This window comes from Anopheles bellator, chromosome 2, assembly GCF_943735745.2.
Source record: "Anopheles bellator chromosome 2, idAnoBellAS_SP24_06.2, whole genome shotgun sequence".
NCBI lineage: Eukaryota > Metazoa > Arthropoda > Insecta > Diptera > Culicidae > Anopheles > Anopheles bellator.
In genome coordinates, this window is record NC_071286.1 from 18169433 (window position 1) to 18186923 (window position 17491).

A 17491-nucleotide genomic window follows, 5' to 3' on the forward strand; every position below is an offset into this window, starting at 1 on the left:
TCCACCGCCTACCCCGGCACGCGCCCGCACCCGAAGCCACATGAAACGGGGACCGGGACCAGGCTTTGCCCAGGTGAAAGAAGTTTCCGACCTATGCGGGGGGCTGCGCAACGAAGAAATGTAACATATTAACAGCATTCAGCATTCAGCATTCAGCGCCCACCGCGCAGAGCGCGGTACAAACAAAAATGCTTTTCACCCGCCGACCGACCGGCCGGCCTCATGCATTGAAATGAACTTTGCGTGGAACCACCGCGCCACTCCCATTTCGTAGTCGGATTCCCCGGGGGTTGCGCGGTATTCGGAGCACTCCGGAGCGCTGGGTCGCATTGTCCGGTGCCGCCGTTATGGGCCGTGTCGTCGGCGGAGCTGGGGCTGCCGGGGAAAGAGGGCCACAAGTTGTGGCCACGCTCCACTGCCCAAAATACACAACTCATCTAATCTAATTCGCCAAATCCGGACTCGGGTCCTGGGAGTCCAGAGATGCTCGCGGATGTCTCGGCAACTTCGGCGGTGCTCCCGAGTGGCTGTCAGAGAAGCCCAGAGATATATCGCGGGGTGTTCAATAAGTTTTGTGGTTCGATAAGAAAAACACAATTTTATCGCTTACGATGCACTTTATAATTCAGTACTCCATTCCTGAATTGAGAATCTGGAAGGGATTCAAAATGCGCTTCCAGAGCCGTTATGACCTCGTCATTTGATGGAGAACGCTTTGCACCCTTGAATTGTTTTAGGTCTGGAAACAGATGGAAGTTGCTAGAAGCCATTTCTAGTGCATACAGTGGATGTTCCAACGGTTTGGACTTAAATTCATGAATTGTTGCCATTGCCAAAATGCTCTAGTGACACGGTGCATTGTCCAGATGAAAAAGGACTTTCTTTCTTCTGCAAACCGGGTCTGAAAAGTTACAATAATAATCGTAATTTATTGTTTAACCAGTTCGCAAGTAATCCACAAACGAAATTTATTGAACAACCCTGTACCCTGCACATCACAAGCTGTAGCGTTTTGTGCTGTACCTAAGGCCGGCCAATGTTTTGGGGAAAAGGAGAAACTCACAGCCCGATCTGTGTGTGACCGATCGGCCGAGACAAATGCGGGCGTCAGTTTCCGCGTTCCGCTAACGGGCTGTGGCATGTTTTCGGGAATCATGCTTCCTGCCGGCGATCACTTTGCGGCGTGAATGGTAGCCCCTCAGTTATGACCCCTCCTTCCCAGACGTCCAGACGTCGAGATCCAAACCATCTCCTGTAGCTGGTGGTGGCGGCATGCATTAGTAACGGCGTGTTTCGGGACCACGGACCATCCGGACACCGAAGACGACGACGACGACGCACCGGAATACTTATACGTTTACAATTTAATTCTATTAATGCCCATCGAAGCATGTAATTAAAAGTATTTCAATCCGAAGCGCAGGATGGAGATCGATCGGGACGAATCGACCCACGACCACGACCCGTGGGCCGGCCGTGCCATGTGATCGCCGAGGCAGGCAGCGCACGAAGAGGGCTCGAAAGGCGAAAGCGCTAAGCGCTGTAAACGGTGTTCTCCTATTCCGAGGTTTTACTACGGATTAACCCGGGGACGGATCTATGTGGATGACTGATTGGAAGCCATGTCGAGGCCAGTTATCGGAGCCACGCACGGAGCGGAGTGAGACACCTATAAAACTTGCGCTCTCGGCTTGGGCTCTGCGAGGTGGCAGAAGATAAAACTGCCGTTGTCGATCGTTGATGTCTTCATCAGCGTCCATCATGCTTTTGGGGTGATTTGAAATCGAAAACCTGCGAATTACTCGCCCAGAGAGAGAGAGAGAGAAAGAGAGAGAGCGAGAGAGAGACGATGCAAATGACGCAGTTTCAGCACGCAGCCCAAATTCGGCGTACGCAGCCACGTACCGTGGGGCGATCCATTTCAGGGCTTCAAATTCGCGGTTTCGATGCGCAAAACTTTGAAGCCCCAAATGTGCTTTCAGCGATCAGCGGGGCGAGCGCCACAAATCATCCTTCGTTTCGACGTGTAAGTGGCCTTTTTCTCAATCGGCCCGGCGGCCGTGATGAGGATGATGGTTCTTTTGGGGCCGCTGGACCGGGCGAAACGATGGAAATTATGTGGTTTAGGAAATAGAATACCAAATCTCCTCCGGCACACGGACCTCCTCGAGAGGTAATTATTTCGTACGAAGGAACGTCCGAAGGCACGCCACGGCTGGCCAGGCAGCAGCATCAGCAGCTGGTAAAAGGTTTCAATCCAATTTCGAATCCCAATCCTCGTTTGGAATGTGGATATGGATTTCCGTTTTGCTTCTCCACTTTGCTTCGGCCCCGCACATCTCCCCGTTCTCCGCCCATCCGGGCGTCTCCCGGGGATTTGTGAGCTTTGGATGATTTAATTGTTCAATTTCCAGGCCCCGGCATTAGGTGAGATGGCTGGCTGGCTGGCTGGCTGGCCGCCGAGAGTCTGCTAATGAAGCCTTCGGGGCGATGCGCCCGTACCTGGCCACGTAGCAGTAAAACCTGACTCCGGACTCCGGATGTCGATGAACCGTCGGCGTGTCGACCGGTGCCGGGTATGGCCGGATATTGATTTTTCGAGCAGCAGACGCAGCAGGGTACTTTCTTCTGCGTGGCGTGCCAGTGCGATGTCTTCTCGGGCTCGGTGCTCCCAAAATGGTCACACCTTTCACTCGCGCCACAGGAATTGGCGAGGGCGATCCCAGGCGATCCCGCCGATCGGCGAACACACGGTGGGTTGGGACCCACTTAACGAACCGCAGCACCGAAGGAATTCGTTCCGGATTGTCAATAGATCCGATCTCGTCGTCGTCACTGCTCGTCGAAGCGCGCGCCTTATTCGGTGTCTGTGTATGTGTCCCTGTTCCTCTCGCTCTCCTTTTCTCTCTTTCCCCCCCACCCCTTTTTCGGCCTCGGCAGAGCCAGTTAATTCACTCGAAACGAACCAAAAACCCGTCTCAGATTAGATCTGGTCCCAAGCCCAAGTGATCCTGGACTCCTCTTGGGGATCCGCGGGCTTCCCGGTGCTGCGGGATCGACCGCGGGAGATGTGTTCGCACTGCCTGGGTACCGTTCGGCGCCCCACCCCCTGCACCTCCCCGACGAGACACTTTCGTCTGGCGTGATTGATGATTCTAATCTGCTCACTTAAATCTAACATCAAATTAAAATTAATCGTATCACAATAAACATTTATTCGGCGAGCGGAGACCAGTTCGCCCGGCGAACTGGGCGAACAACGGTCGAACACGTCGAAGTGGCACACCACACGAGAGCCGCACCCAACCTCCTCACGGCCGGCCGGTGGGGAGGATACATGACAATTGGATTTTCGGGCTTGACGAAAATGACAACACAGCGCGCAGCGGTCCAACTTGGCTGGCGACCCTCGGAGCCGGGGTCGCGCAAAAATGTGTAAGCCGGCGAACGAACGCCTGAGACGATCGGCCGAAGGCCGCAATGATCGAGTGAGCAGAGGATTTAATCTCCGAATCGTGGTGCGCACCAAGCCGAGAGGCTCAAGGCGCATAGATCGCGATCGCAAGCCACGGCGCGCGAAAGAGGCTCGCTCGAGAGCTCATTAGATTCGCTCGAAAATTAGATGATCCAACCCGAACCGACCGACCGACGTTGTGAGTAATTTAGCGTCCGCCGGTTTTTTTTTTATTCGGCCCAGAGGAAAGTGCAAGACCGCCTAGCCACCTGAAGTAGCGTCTTCGGGGTAGTTTAAATGATTTCACCGGCTCTCCGGTACCGGCTCCGGACATTAATTTCCCATCTTGTGCCCCACCCGGGGTAGGATCGGACCGTGCCGTGGATAATGATCGCCGGGGTCTCGTGGGGATCGTAACCAGTTCGATCGCGCTCAAAGAAACGTATTTTTCATGACGCGTTTCCCAGCTCTCTGCGCGGGCCCTAACGGAACCGGTGGGCTCCCTGTGGTACCCACAATGCCCAACGAGTGAACCACTTTTTAATTACTCTATTCCCGAACCGAAAATCCCTCGGCCAGGCCGGAAAAACGGTTGAAAACATTGCGCAGACCACCACCGGTCGCTACAGCGAAACGGGGAAATTAAAGTGTGTTGCGTCCGAAAAGCGGGCTCCATTCTGAGTGAGTCGACTTAAGGAGGCGAAAATGGCCCCATTCATCGACGTTCGTGCGCCCCAAAATATGAGAATTGCTAACGAGCTCGTTTTGGCCACCGTCGCCGCCGGGCTTGGGCGCGCTTTTTCTTCATTTCCCTCGAATCACGTGAAAAGTGCGCCCGTCGGCGAGAATGATTGTCATTGTTTTTGGTTGCGGTTTTTGTTTTTGTTTTTTGTTTTATTGTTTATTCCAACACTATTATGCTGGCCTCGGCGCAGCGGCGTCGTTTCGTGTTGCATAAATGCGCTCTGGCTGCTTCCAGCGCATTGTTGTAACGCACACTTCGCCCCCCTTCGAGAAGTGATGACAAAATCGAATCGAATGCCAGCTTTATTTTTGCGCTGCTTTTTTGTTTCTGTGGCTTTCGATATGGCCCGGGGGACGGTTTGGGCCACCAAAACCTCCCGGGTCCGGCAGGCGCGCGCTGGGTTCAAATTACATCGATTAATTCATTACGCAAGGATTGGGGTTTCGCGCTGCGTTCGCGCTCCGGTTTTTGGTTGATAATTGGCTTCATTAGGCCCACCGGGGCCCCGTATCAGAGCTGGATCGATGCGCTTGAGGTGCAATTAAAGGTAGAGAGACAGAGAGAGAGAGTAGTGGGTTCAATTATTTTTTTCTTCTACCGCTACCGAAGCAATTATTTGGTGCCACTATCTAAAGAGATCTAAAAAATCTGCTAATCTGTCAACATGGCCAACAACAACCCCCCGTCAGCGGTCGCTCCGTTTCCGGCCCCAAAAAAGAAACGGTAAACAAGTCGGGTGACGATCGCTCGCCCAAAACCGCAGAGACCGCCACGAAACCCCCTCTCGGCGTCCGGCGTCAGGACCGGTCAGAAGTTTTCGATCCCACCGCATAAACCGCCACCGTAAGCAGGTTTTCGGCCAGACTCCAGACTTTGGCCCGTGAGGTTTTGGGCGGAACGAAAAAATAATTACGTTTGCGTCAGGTTGAAAACCTCGGCGTCGGGGCTAAGTCGGTTCCGGATTTGAGCCCTCCGGTGGTCCTCGGGGCGATCGCGTAATAACCCAGGCACCGCCACGCACCGTCAGGACCCGCCACGGCGGCACGCACCTTTGACGTTAGCGCCGCACCACCTAGAAGAGAGACATCCATTTTAATTCCTTGGACGATCCCAAAAATCTCCGGCCAGCCAGGGCAGGGGTTTTTGTTTTGAAGTTTTCCCCCCACCGAGGGTCAATCGATCTAATTACTGGGTTGCGGGGCTGCGCTTTCTTCGGTTCCTTCTTTCGGCCGCCTTCCGAAAGGTACTTACCGACTTCCTTTCTCGGCTCGGTAATTGCGCAGGCCAGTCGGTGGTCCGGTCCGAAGAATTGAGATATTATTCTAACATTTACGAAACATTACCGAGTGGCGGTCGTTGCCCAGTGCCTCTTCCTGCTAGATTTAGAACTATTATCGCACCCGGCTCTCGGGGCGATGTCTAATTTCCAGCTGGATAAGATGATGGAATTTCCGGTGCCGATATCCGAATGATGTTATTATAGTTTTGCTTCCACCGCGCGCAGGAGTTCGAAGAACTGGTCCGCTCTTGGCCTCCCTCTCTCTCTCTCTCTCTCTCCCTGGCTCGGCTTCTTCCAAATCACCGATCCCAAGACCTAGAGGTCTATCCAGTGAGGCCTTCCCGATCGGGCCGGGTGGGCAGAAGGAATTCCACGGCTCGCCGGGTAGCGTACCGGAAGGCAAGGCTAATGTTTTGTGAAATCGGTTTCCTTGGGATCGGACGTCGGACATAAATCTACCTGCGCCGCCGGCGGCGGCGACGGCGGCGGACGAAGATGCTAAGAGGTTGATGAACACTTTTACAATGGTTTTCGATTTCTGGTGAGAAAGCCTGGCCCTAGCGTTCTCGCTCTATCTCTGGCTCCCCGCGCGGTGAAATCCTAGCCATTCCGGGCCAATTGTCAGGCGGCCAGATACCGAGAGAGATCGGGCTAAGTGTGTGTGCTGATGTGAAGATGTGCATTTCCTTCCGCACGTCTCCCGCCTGGAGACCCGCCCGCCACACCTTGACCTTGGTGGTTGAGTTATGGGCTACGCTTGTTTTATGAATGGACCGTACCGTCTCAAGCAGAACCTCGGCAGAAGCGGGGCCTACGATTGTCTCTAAACTGCGCCGGGCCTCACAAGAGACCTTTTGCGGACAGCATACACTGCAAAACAAATAGCGACACGACATCGAGGTGCTCCGCGCGGATCTCCCCGTGGATCGCTTCCGACGATCGCGAAGATGTTGACGCGCGGTACGCTAGCGTAACCTACACGCTCTCTGTGGCATGCCGATAACTGGAGCAGAACCGTCCATGCCGCTCCAGTCTTTCGCCATGCTTCTGAACCGCTCCGGGGCCTGTGGAACGACTTTGGGCATCACCGAGACCTCCAGCTCGTGGAATTGGGCTTTAAAAAAGGGCGATCCATGAAACGCCGCATGAATGGTTTCGCACACCTGGCCCTCGCATTAGGCAGTAACAGTGCGTAAACTCCGATCGCTTCACTCCCAATCTTCAATTCAAGACCTCTTCTAGTTCGCTTCTGGAGCCAGTGGGCCACGCTTGAAAATTAGCCTCAACGGGTAACTCCTAGTACTGAAGCAGTGCTCCTGATGCTGTTTTAGCCTTCGTTCACGTGGACGGTCGTCGACATTGAATTCGCGGACTGTGAAGCAATGGTAACAAGCGAACCGCCTTTCGCCTCGAGACAGTATCTTCGTGACGACATTTGAAAGAAGAAACTCATCACTTCTCGCAAATGACACAAAATCACTTTGCGTGTCAAAGCGCTTCGTGGACGTTATCAACTTATCTTGTACCGGGAGTACAAGAAATTGAGACCCAAAAATGTGTACAAGAAATGAGACCCAACGCATGTACTAAACACCGGAATGAGGATGTGTCATTGAGCTATAGTGGTCTTTAATTCTGCTGGCTGTCCCTCAAAGCCTTAGGCTGTTCTTAGACCTTATACCTAACGCTTGGTTCGTGGTGTTTGCTCCTATTACTTAATTGGTCAGGTCTACGACTGACGCTGGGATTACGAAGGCCCAACATTCCCATGACGAATCGACAAACCGATGCAAATTCGAGTTTTATTAGATTTGTGCAAGGCCATTTGTGGGCTTGCGGTGTGTCGTAAGCCTTGGGCCTTGTCGCAATGCAAACTATGCACCGGGGCCATAGCGCACCACCCATCGGGGGGCTCCATGCTCGAGTTCCCAGCCCAGCCAGCGCACACAAACAGTCACACACCGGATGGATGCGATGGGGGGCCTGTAAAAACGGCGGCCCGAACGGACGAAAGAATGGCGAATATAAAACAGCCCACGGTGGCAGATTGTCTTGCCGCGGGTTGGTTGACTGTGACGTTGTGGTATGTTTGCATTAGGAGACCGCAGCAGCTAAAGGGGGGCAAAAAACCCGCTGCTACCCGCTGCTGGTACCGTCGACCTCGGCTCGACTCAGCTCGGTTGGTTGTAAACGTTGTTCCGGTTTTTTGCTCTCCAGCCTTGCCTGGTCTCATTTGCTTGCGGCCGTTTCCTTCGCTTGATTTCATTTCACGCTATTTGAGCTCGGGAGCGCGTCCTAAAGTGCTTAGCCCCTAGGGGAGACAGAAACAGAGAGATAGAGAGAGAGAGCAAGAGCTGAACAGTGAGTTGTCGTCGTCGCGCTTATATTTATTAAACGTTAAGTCGCGCTGGCGAACGTAGCAATTCGCGATCATGCCCTTCACCAGCAGCAGCTGCCAGGAGAGGCCACGGGAACGGTGGTTCCCATCGAACCCGGCTGCCGATAGCAGCCACCGGACTCGGTCGGTTCGGTCCGGCCAGTTCCCGGGGCCCGCAATCGGATCCAAATCGGGCAGCGTTCAGGTGGAAATCGGACGAGGTGCCGCGGTCCCCTGGGGGCTATCGCCGGCCACACGGACGCCGTAATGGCATCGTGGCAAAAAGGGGCGCGACCGAGAGGCGGTGTGCAGCGAAAGATATTAACGAGAAGAAAACAAAGAAAAGCGGCCAAGCGGCTGCATTTAGCTTCGGGAAACGATCCACTTTTTCCGTGCTCCTTGGCGGCGGCCGCCGGACCACCACGGCTTTTGGGGTGCTCGCGCGCGCATTCCTGAAAGAAGGTCACGGTCCGGGGAAGGGCCACTGCCCTTGTCACCCGGGCAGGCAATTTCCAGCCCTTTTTTCGCGCCCGCCCGTGACACCGCCACCTGTTGTTGGCTCGGCTCGAAAAGGTGGAAAAGCAAAGCAACCGACCGCCGGCCGTTGATCATTTTCCACTTGATTGGCCCGATCACCGATCACCGGTAGACCACCACCGTGGCCGCTGCGTCTCGGTTACGGTTAGGGAATAATTTAAGGAAGGAAACTGAGACCGGTGGACCACCGTCGGCGGTGGTCCGCGTTTCCCGTCAAGCGGAAAATCAAACAATTCGATGAAATTCCCCACCACGGACGGGTGTTGAAGGAAACGAATGTGTTCTCCACCCGTTTTCCCCGTAAGCCATTGAACTCGGCCATTGGTCGGGAAAGCGTCCCCCCGACTGCCGAAAGGCTGCGGAATTTATGTTGCGTTATGTTGCACTTAAAGATCACAAATTGATGAGTCACATCTATTCGTCAATGCAATACTTTTGAATACTTTTTACCACTTTGATAAAGTGTTGCATTAAATTTGCTCAAAGTGGGAATCCTTTTGAAGCAAAGATTTGGTTACCCGATCATAGACCGGTTATTCCAAACCATTTTGTGTGTGCCAATTTGGTCATTGGCCCTCCAAACGGTGATGATTTGCCTTGTTCTGCCGTCTTTTGAGCAATTTTACTAAAATTTCGAAGGTTCGAAATCACAGCAGTTACAGTTTCCGTTTTCGAATATATCCGTCAACCCAAGTGTTAAACTTTTAGTCGAAAACATAATTTAATTTAATTGAAAAAATGAATTTCTTAGCCACAGAAGAACGCGTTAAAACTTTAAAATTAAATGGGGGCTCGGGAAACGCTATTTTTTCAGTTATGGACGAAATGGATGACACTGTACATAAAAATTGTTTAAAGTAAATTAAGAGCTGCAAAATTTGATGCGTTTTTAATACGACTGAACACCAAATCAAATCACTGAACGAACAAGTAAATCCATAGCAGTAGTAAAACATGCAGGAAATGGCGAGCTCAATAAAATTGACCTAAAATTGATGAAACACATAAGCAAAAATTACAATGTGTTTGTTAACGGTCAACGGAATACTGTTAACACATTTAAAATTATGTACTACAGCACCCCCCCTGAGCTAACTAATCCCGAGTAACGAGCAGTAAACGAAAGCAATGAGCCGCGGCCAACACTCATTATCGACACGGCCCGTGTGTGCGGTGCTGACGTCGAAAGCAAACCATTAACTTTCTAACCGAGAGCAATAGAGAAGCAATGGCGGTTGCACGCATCAACGTGATGCTCGCACACCGGTTGCGGGGTCTCAAGTTGCCGCAATTGTGCCGACCCACAGCCACCGATAAAATCCATCAAAACGAAACCAATTTAAATAAACACCGACAAAGACCGACGATGGCACGCGGAAGTCGGGTGCGCGCTATAAATTTCCGTTTCATTGCGCTTTTACTGACCATCCGGTGCCGGTGCCTGGTACCATTTTCTCTTGCTCCGGGCGCTCTGCGATTAGGGTCCCAAATTGACTGGCCGTTAGAGAGGAGCAACGACGCAGATCAGGACGGTGCAGAGCCTTCGGTGTCACCCGAAAATCGCTCAAAGTGGTGACCCGGAAAACACTACTCGCTGGACGTTCCTTTCGTGTGGGTCGGTTAGTTTCTGTTACTTCCTTTGCCTTTCGCCCGGCCCGGTCCGGGAGCGTATCTTCGAATCCCTGTTATGGGATGGGTCCAGTCCAGTGGACGTTTGGCCGGAAATTAATTCAGTTCCCAGGCGGCTAATGATGGGAATCGGCGCGATCTGCGCGAATTTTTTCGGCCGCCCATAAAATATGTCAATGAGTAACGGGCTTCCGGGGTGAGAACCGGCCGGCGCCATTGACCCTTCGCCTTCGAGAGTTCGCGGACACAAGCGAGCGTGTTCTGGGAAGGTGCCGAGCCCGAGATTATTACGGTTTTGTTGGGTTACGGACCGAGAATTACCGACCGGGACCGGGAGAAATTCATGACGCGTTTTCGGTGGGAGCTTGGCAGGTTTCGTGTGAGGGTTGCCCCATTGTTGTCACCGGTGCCGGTGGCGGCACCTGGTAAAGGCGTAGATGGCCCCACAACTACCACGCGTCTTTTTATGGGTCTGTCCAGATTGACAACCCGCTAATTTATCGTCCTGTGATCAACCGTCCACCTCGCGGGACCAGATCACAGAGACCACCAACCGAGTCTGTACCTTTCACGGGCTTATCGGGCGACACTGATCGGTGCGCGTACGACCCTGCTCCGATTAGGTTAACGTATGCGGAGCGAAGCTCTCCTGTAGCTCAACCCACCCGAAACGAGAAGACCTCGAGAGGTTCGTCGTCCAAATTCCTCCAAACGCGGGGTGCACTTCTTGGGGGACCGTAAACCCGGTCGGCCGGCCGTGCATTCGGTGCATTCGGTCTTCGGAGCCCGGTTCTCCCGCTCTCCATTTATCTCTTTCTCGTGTTCCTGTATCTCTCGAAGCGGTCCCGACAAGACGCGTGGTGGTGCGCCTACGCAAGAAATTCCACTTTTGTCGCTTGTAGCGACGGCCACGCGATCGCGTTGTCTGCCTTTCGGCGGCCACAAACCCCTGGCTGTAGGTCCTGCAGTGAAGGGCATCCCGATCCCGAGCGGAATATGCTTGTTTATTAAAACGTCGTTACCTCGAGCGCCCAGCTCTATCCGAGGCGCTCCATGCTCCATGAATCGGGCGGCCACACGTCGCGATGATTCTTCCAGCGGGACACGCCTGCGCACGGCTTTTCGGCTACGGATGGCATATGGCACGGCCGCCGCCGCCGTGGGGTGCCTACGCAAATCCCATCAAGAAAACTCCTCCTCACGCGCGGTGACGGTGACACGACATGACGGCCCGGTCTGTGCGGTCTGTTCGTAGCGATTGTTTCGCAATTCCCTGGAGCCCGGCAGCCCTGGGCTGAGCTGAGGAGTACAATAATTGGCGCATCGAAAGCGCGCATTAGTCATCGATCGATGGGATGATCCACTCCGCGAGTCTTCGCGGGTCGATCACGTCCCGTGCACACCAGGGCCAACAATGGTGTCCTCTGCCTCTATGATGATGATGGCGGGGAATTATGCTGGTACCTCGATGCACAGGAATTGGAACTCATTCCTAGTTCGCGCGATCGATCGGATCTCTGGCTCGGAGCCGTGGCGAATGCGTAATGCGCGACCGCTAGTTCTCACGCCTACGTGCCACCATCCGCCGAGGTCTAGAGTACTTACTCCACTCCAAATAATGGTTACTTAAGCTTTCACGCGCACGCGCGCACCCATAAAAGCGGTTACAGGGCCGGAAGGCTGTCGGAGCAAACGAAAAACGGCAATTAAAGTCTGTCCTGTGGGTCTTACGCCTTATCTCCTAATCTCGCATCGCGCTTAGTAGAGCAGCATCTTCCGCCGCACATTGGGAGCGCACCTACGGTTTAGTGTGGGGCTTAATTACCGCCGCCCTGGCCTGGTAAAGGGCTGGCTTTCGATCATCCTCCGAGATAGCAGCCAGCAGGCCATTCCGTGCCGCGCGTCCGCATCGAACCGAGGCGAGCCCATTTCGCGAACCGTTTAATGTTGTTACTTTTCCCCAAGTTGATTTAATTAAGCGGGGCACGGCCACGGCGGCGGTGGCCTCTTCTACGCCCCTACGGTCCGGAGTGGGCGTTGCTGCGCTCCGCTCGTCCCGAGGAACGCATCGGTACCGTTAGGCCGCCGTCCCGCCAGCTGCAACAGTTGTTGTGGCTCTGTGGCGAAGCTCGATGCACCGCGACGATTAGCACCGTTAGGGACGGAACGCTAGTGGCCGCTATCGGTTCCGCGCGGACCGGTGGCCGGTGTCCAAAAGCATGAATTATCGGCTTGTACTGCCGCCCCCGGGGTGGGGGAACTGGAAGCAACAAAAACAGGGCGATCGTCGCTGGGAAAGTAACTACCGCGAGGCTCCCTGAATGCCGAGACCGGCCTATGCTGTGGTGATTACAGCGCAGGCTCTGCCAATCTGCATAGGCATCCCAGCTCCTAGGAAGAGCAAGTGCAGCTAGCTTTCCATTTCGGTGCACCTAACTGCCGCTGGTAGCTCTAATTGTCTGCGCTGTGCTGTACCCTGAGTCGTTGACGTGGCGAGTCTGGCTCCGCTTCCGCGCTGTTGACGCGCAATTGGGTCTCTAATTGCCTACCGGACGGGGTAGGTGTCGCCTTGCTTCGTGTCTGGCCCTCTCGTGGGGCCACAGCAGACCCATCGAGCCGTGAAATTGAGGACCGTTCCCACCGAGCTTTTCGGTCTATCGCTCCGGTTCCGGGTAAATCACAGCGGGACGACCGGACACCACCAGGTTGCTGCTCTCCCACGGGCTGCGATTCTCCGTGGTGGTTCCACGTCGATGAGCTACCTGTCTGACCGCCATGTCGATGTTGCTAACGTTTCAACCTTTCTTTTTTTTGCCCCACAGCGGAAGCATCCTGCTACTTCCCGTTCGAGTTCCAGGGCGAGTACATCACGCAGAACACCGTCACGGCGGAGGGCGCGGTGCGCTACAGCCGGATCAACATCACCGAGAGCGCGATCCCGCTGTGGGGTAGCTGCCACAAGCGGCGCGACAACAACGTGATCCTGATGACGGGCTCCGAGGACGCGAGCTGCTTCCGGTGCTTCCACCTGAAGCTCGCCTCGAAAAACGTGCTACGCGTGCTGGCCGCCGACAGCGACTACATCTCCAAGTGTCACACGAACGAGGAGAAAGCGATGGCCTCCTGCCTGTCCGAGGACGACGTGCTGAACGAGGCGAAAAATACCGAAATCATTCTGTACAGTGAGTGTCCTTTCTGTGTGGCCTCTCGGTCCTTCCTTCAATAACACTTCGTTCGACTTTTGCAGAGTTCCGCGACTACGATGGGGTGGCCGTCCGGCAGGAGTACTGCCCGATCCACGGCCGGTACCGGATGACGTACAGCATGGACAGCAGCGACACGACCGACGGCACCGTCGAGTGTGACTCGGACGAGTCCGAGGTGGACAACTGTCCGTCCGGGTCGGCACTGAATCTTCACTTCCGCAACTGTGGCTTCGCGGACCGCGAGGTAACGTTCGAGTGTCTCGGCCACTGGCGTGGGTTCCGCAATCAGAACTATCTGGCGCTGCTGAGCACTGGCGACGACACGCACCTCGGACCCAAGTACCGGTGTGCCACGTACACCGAGAACCCGAAGACGGGCGTCATCGAGATCGCGTTCAGCCGGGATTCGACGTGCCGCTCGATCGAACGTCAGTACGTGCGCCACCCGAACTCGCGCTACACCAACGGGAACGGCATCGGGAACGAGTACCACCACGAGCTGCTCACCCTGCGGCCCATTCCGCTCGAGTTCGGTCCCGTCGTCCAGTACTGCAGGTACGTTCCGCGATCGACCATCGATCATCGACACGGTGTACTAATTGGTGCGATCGCTCGCCTTACCGTCTTGCAGCTTTCCCAGCTGGCTGATCGGACGCTGGGAGCACGTGACCGTCAGCCAGAACCAGCTCGTCTACAAAGACCAGAACTCCTTCAAGACGTACACGATGAAGTGCGTCAAGAACTACACCACCAACCACGACACGAACAAGTTCATCGTCTACAGCCAAACGCAGTGGTAATTATCGCAATGGGCTTCTACCCCGGTTCGCGCCCGTTTTCCCGGCCTCTGCTCTCCTTTCGCTTTTTGCGGAACGAAATTAATTAACAAATTGGATGGTTCATTATTTCATTCGCCACCTGCGCGCTGCGCTTTATTAATCGGTGGCCACAAGATCGCCCCCTGGCAGGGCAATTCTCGAGTTTTCTAATCAACGCCGAACGCGAAACGTTGATTTAGGTTTCGGACGCGACTTTCCCAAGAAATCGCTTCAGTCGCTTCCTTCCTTTCGAGATTCGATTACCGAGTGCGCGCAAGTGAAAGCCCCTACCTCGGGGTGTAATTACCTCGACAGCGATTGATTGTCGACCCGAGACCCAACGCTAATCTCCGTTCTGCAACCGCTCTGCTACTCTGTCTCCCCCCTGACTAGTGGCGAGGAAATGTACCAATGCCTGAAGATCGAGCGGCGCGACACGAACGTGTTCGAGTTCCAGATCAGCAGCCGCCACTCGGCCAACTACACCGCGACGATCTGCAACGATTTCTACTTCAACGATGACCGGTGGCTGACGCAGGGCCGGCTCGACAGCAACGACATCGTATCGCCGTGCCCGATCGTCGGCGAGTTCGCCGGCATCATCCCGGACGACGACGGGTTGTGCGCGAAGCTGTCGTCCGAGTGCGAATCGCAGGACATCATGTACTATCAGATCTCCGGCTGCGACGATAAGAGCGAGGTTTACGAAGGTGAGTAGCTGGTGGAGTGCCTTCCAGACTGTCCGCACTAGGGTCCTAACACACGCTTCGTTTTGCAGAGCGGGAGTACCGGTGCCTGGGCCAGTGGACCCACCGGAACATCGTGTACACCTACACGCAGCGCCGGGACGTCGGAACGTACGAGTGCTTCGTCGGCACGATGCTCTCTGATCGCCAGATCTTCATCAAGGAAGCGGGCGAGCACTGCCAGCGGGACGTGAACCCGCACCGGTTCGGGATGGAGCTGAACAAGGTGGCCCACTGCACCCAGCCGGAGGTGTTCAAGTCGTCCGCGCGGCCCACGCACAAGTACCTGGACGTAGCGAACCAACCGACGCCACGACCCGCCACGTCCATCAACACTGACCGCGGTGGCGGTTCTGGTGGTAACAGCGCGATCAACGGCGGCGGCGACAGCGTATCTGGCGGCACCCACGGAACCCATTTCCACCAAAGTTCCTCGCCCTCCGTGGTGCTGCCGCCGTCGACGCCATCGCCCCCATCGTCCACGATACGAAGCAGTGGTGGTGCGGCCACCGGTGGCTCCGGCAGCCACCCTGGCCAAAGCGGCAGCACCGGAAGCAGTGGAAGCAGCAGTGGTGCCAGCGGAGCCAACCGTCCGCCGTACAGCACCAACACGAAACACGAACCGGCCTCGGTGAAACCGGGCACCGTCGGCTCCACGGCCGCGCATGTACAGTCGCACCTTAACTATTTATTGTTAGCAACGATTATCTGTGTTATCCTAGGTCATAAGAAGTTTAGCTGTTAAACCAATTACCAATCAAGCGAAAGAGAAAGGCATACAAATTAAAGACCGAAACCGAAACATCCTACTGAAAACCCCGTGTCTGTCCGCATTTGTCTCTCGGATCACGGATCGCTACGCTGTGACTCAAAGTACGCACGGTACTGCAGCATTCCGCTCTCGTTGATCTCGTCGTAGTCCGGCATGAGCGCCTTGCAGCCTCCGTACCACGACGCCACAGCGGGGAAACGGTCGAGATCGTAATGGACCGCTTCCAGTGACGAAACCGTGGCCACCAAGCTGTAGTCCGCGATGGTAACGTTCGGCCCGGCCACGTACGAATTTTCCGATAGGTAGCGGTTCAGTATGGCCACCGCTTCGTCGAGCTTCTCCATTTTGCCCGCGTCGGCCGGAGTGTTTTCGAAGTACAACGGGTAGTAGTAGTCCTCGAGACGCGTCGCCAGTGTGCCGTGGTCGAAGAACAGCCGCTGGTTGATGATGGCGCGTGTTCGGGCGTCCTTCGGGTAGAGGCGACTGTTGGTGCGGCCGTACTTGTCCACCAGGTACACCAGTATGGCACGTGATTCCCACAGCGTCAGGTCGTTGTCGACCAGCGTCGGAACGCAGTGGAACGGATTGAGCTGATAACGAGATAGAAAAGGGCAACGAAAAGTTTCATAACGGTTCGCACAGCCCTTCATCGAGGTCCTACCGCTGTGAAGCTCGGTTTCAGCTGCTCCTCGGTCATCAGATCAACGAAGCGTAGGTTCAGCTGCAGGTTGAGCGCTTTGGCCAGCAGCATAACCGAACGGCAGTAGGGCGATGCCGGGTGGTAGTACAACTCCATTCTGGGTCACCTTCACTTCACACACAATGTTCACCGATCGATCACGTCACGCGACTGCGTGGTCACTGTCCTCTTGCCCGGGGTTTGCACTGCACTCCCGGCTACCGGTGGGGAACTCTTATCACTCCAGGATTACATCGTATCGCTCGATGAGCCAAAGATATATCGATTATCGAAATGTCACGTCACAGGCCAGCAGAGCGCAAACTCAACCGCCCGGTCGGTACCGCCATATGGTGGCCACGGTGCCGGTAGTCTACCGGTGATTGCTTTCCTCCTCGAGCCAGGTTTGGAACATGGCCACGGCACGCTCCGTTAGCTCGTTGTAACCGGCGATCGCTCCCTTGCACTGTTCGTACCATCGACGCACGTGATCGTACGGACCGAGATCGAACTTTAGTACCATCAACATGGACAGGGTGCAGACGAGCGAGTAGTCGGCGATGGTCAGAGTGTCCCCGGCCAGGAAGGCGTTCTCGCGCAGAATGCCCTCCAGTACGGCCACCGCTTCTTCCAGCTTCTGTCGGTCCGCCGCGATCGGAGTGGACCGCTCCAGCACCACCGGCGTGTAGTACACGAAGATGCACTTGTACAGGGTGCCACACTCGAAGAACAGCCGCTGGTTGACGATGGCTCGGCGGAGGGGGTCCGTCGTCGGGTAGAGGCCACTGCTGCCGAGGGCGAACCGCTCGGCCAGATAGATCAAGATGGCACCCGGCTCGCAGATGGCCTCACCGTCGACGACCAGCGTGGGCACCGTGTGCTGGGGGTTAATCTTCTTGAACTCCGCGTTCACGTAGTCCTTCCGGTGCACGTCGAGGCTGATGAGGTTGAACTTCAGCTGCAGCGACTCGCCGAGCAGCAAAATGGCCCGCGACGGAGGCGAAAGGATGTTGTAGTACAGATCCATATCCGCCGGTCAAATGAGCCCTCTCGGAGCGGGTGCGCCTAAATTTATACGTCAAACGTTGCAACATGCGCGCCGTGTTGATGGATTACCTCGCTTTTCCGGGTGTGGCGGCCATTATTGTAGTACACTTTCAACAATCGGACTTCAGGAGGGACGTCGGGAAACGGTAGACTGTCCTTGCTCACCGAACGTGCCAGATTCCGATTATTTTGATTGTACAAT

At 55.1% G+C, this 17491-nt stretch overlaps 3 protein-coding genes across 3 annotated transcripts in view; 1 reads left to right on the forward strand and 2 right to left on the reverse strand.

Annotated features, from left to right (window-relative positions):
* LOC131209215 (uncharacterized) overlaps positions 1 to 15536 on the forward strand; it is a 30104-nt gene extending 14568 nt beyond the window's left edge. Inside the window, exons 2-6 of the mRNA XM_058202225.1 lie at positions 12844 to 13203; positions 13269 to 13782; positions 13859 to 14023; positions 14439 to 14755; positions 14824 to 15536. Coding sequence (XP_058058208.1) covers positions 12844 to 13203; positions 13269 to 13782; positions 13859 to 14023; positions 14439 to 14755; positions 14824 to 15536 — 2069 coding nt within the window. The remainder of the gene's footprint in view (positions 1 to 12843; positions 13204 to 13268; positions 13783 to 13858; positions 14024 to 14438; positions 14756 to 14823) is intronic.
* Positions 15537 to 15637: 101 nt separating this feature from the next.
* LOC131207124 (glutathione S-transferase 1-like) lies at positions 15638 to 16359 on the reverse strand. The gene is made up of 2 exons (XM_058199732.1): positions 16225 to 16359; positions 15638 to 16153 (listed from the first exon to the last, which is right to left on the reverse strand). The coding sequence occupies exons 1-2, from the start codon at positions 16357 to 16359 to the stop codon at positions 15638 to 15640; spliced, it is 651 nt and encodes a 216-aa protein (XP_058055715.1).
* A 256-nt stretch (positions 16360 to 16615) lies between these two features.
* Positions 16616 to 17281, reverse strand: LOC131207125 (glutathione S-transferase 1-like). The gene has a single exon (XM_058199733.1). It carries the CDS (start codon positions 17267 to 17269, stop codon positions 16616 to 16618), a length of 654 nt encoding a protein of 217 aa, XP_058055716.1. The 5' UTR covers positions 17270 to 17281.
* Between the last annotated feature and the right edge of the window lie 210 nt (positions 17282 to 17491).

What these genes read in the sequence shown, in the direction of transcription:
- LOC131207124 (XM_058199732.1), bottom strand. Translation starts at nt 16,359, where the DNA reads ATGGAGTTGTACTACCACCCGGCATCGCCCTACTGCCGTTCGGTTATG. An exon ending in TGAAACCGAGCTTCACAGCG is followed by an intron (nt 16,154 to 16,224) that starts GTAGGACCTCGA and finishes TCTCGTTATCAG; the next exon opens with CTCAATCCGTTCCACTGCGT.
- LOC131207125 (XM_058199733.1), bottom strand. Translation starts at nt 17,269, where the DNA reads ATGGATCTGTACTACAACATCCTTTCGCCTCCGTCGCGGGCCATTTTG.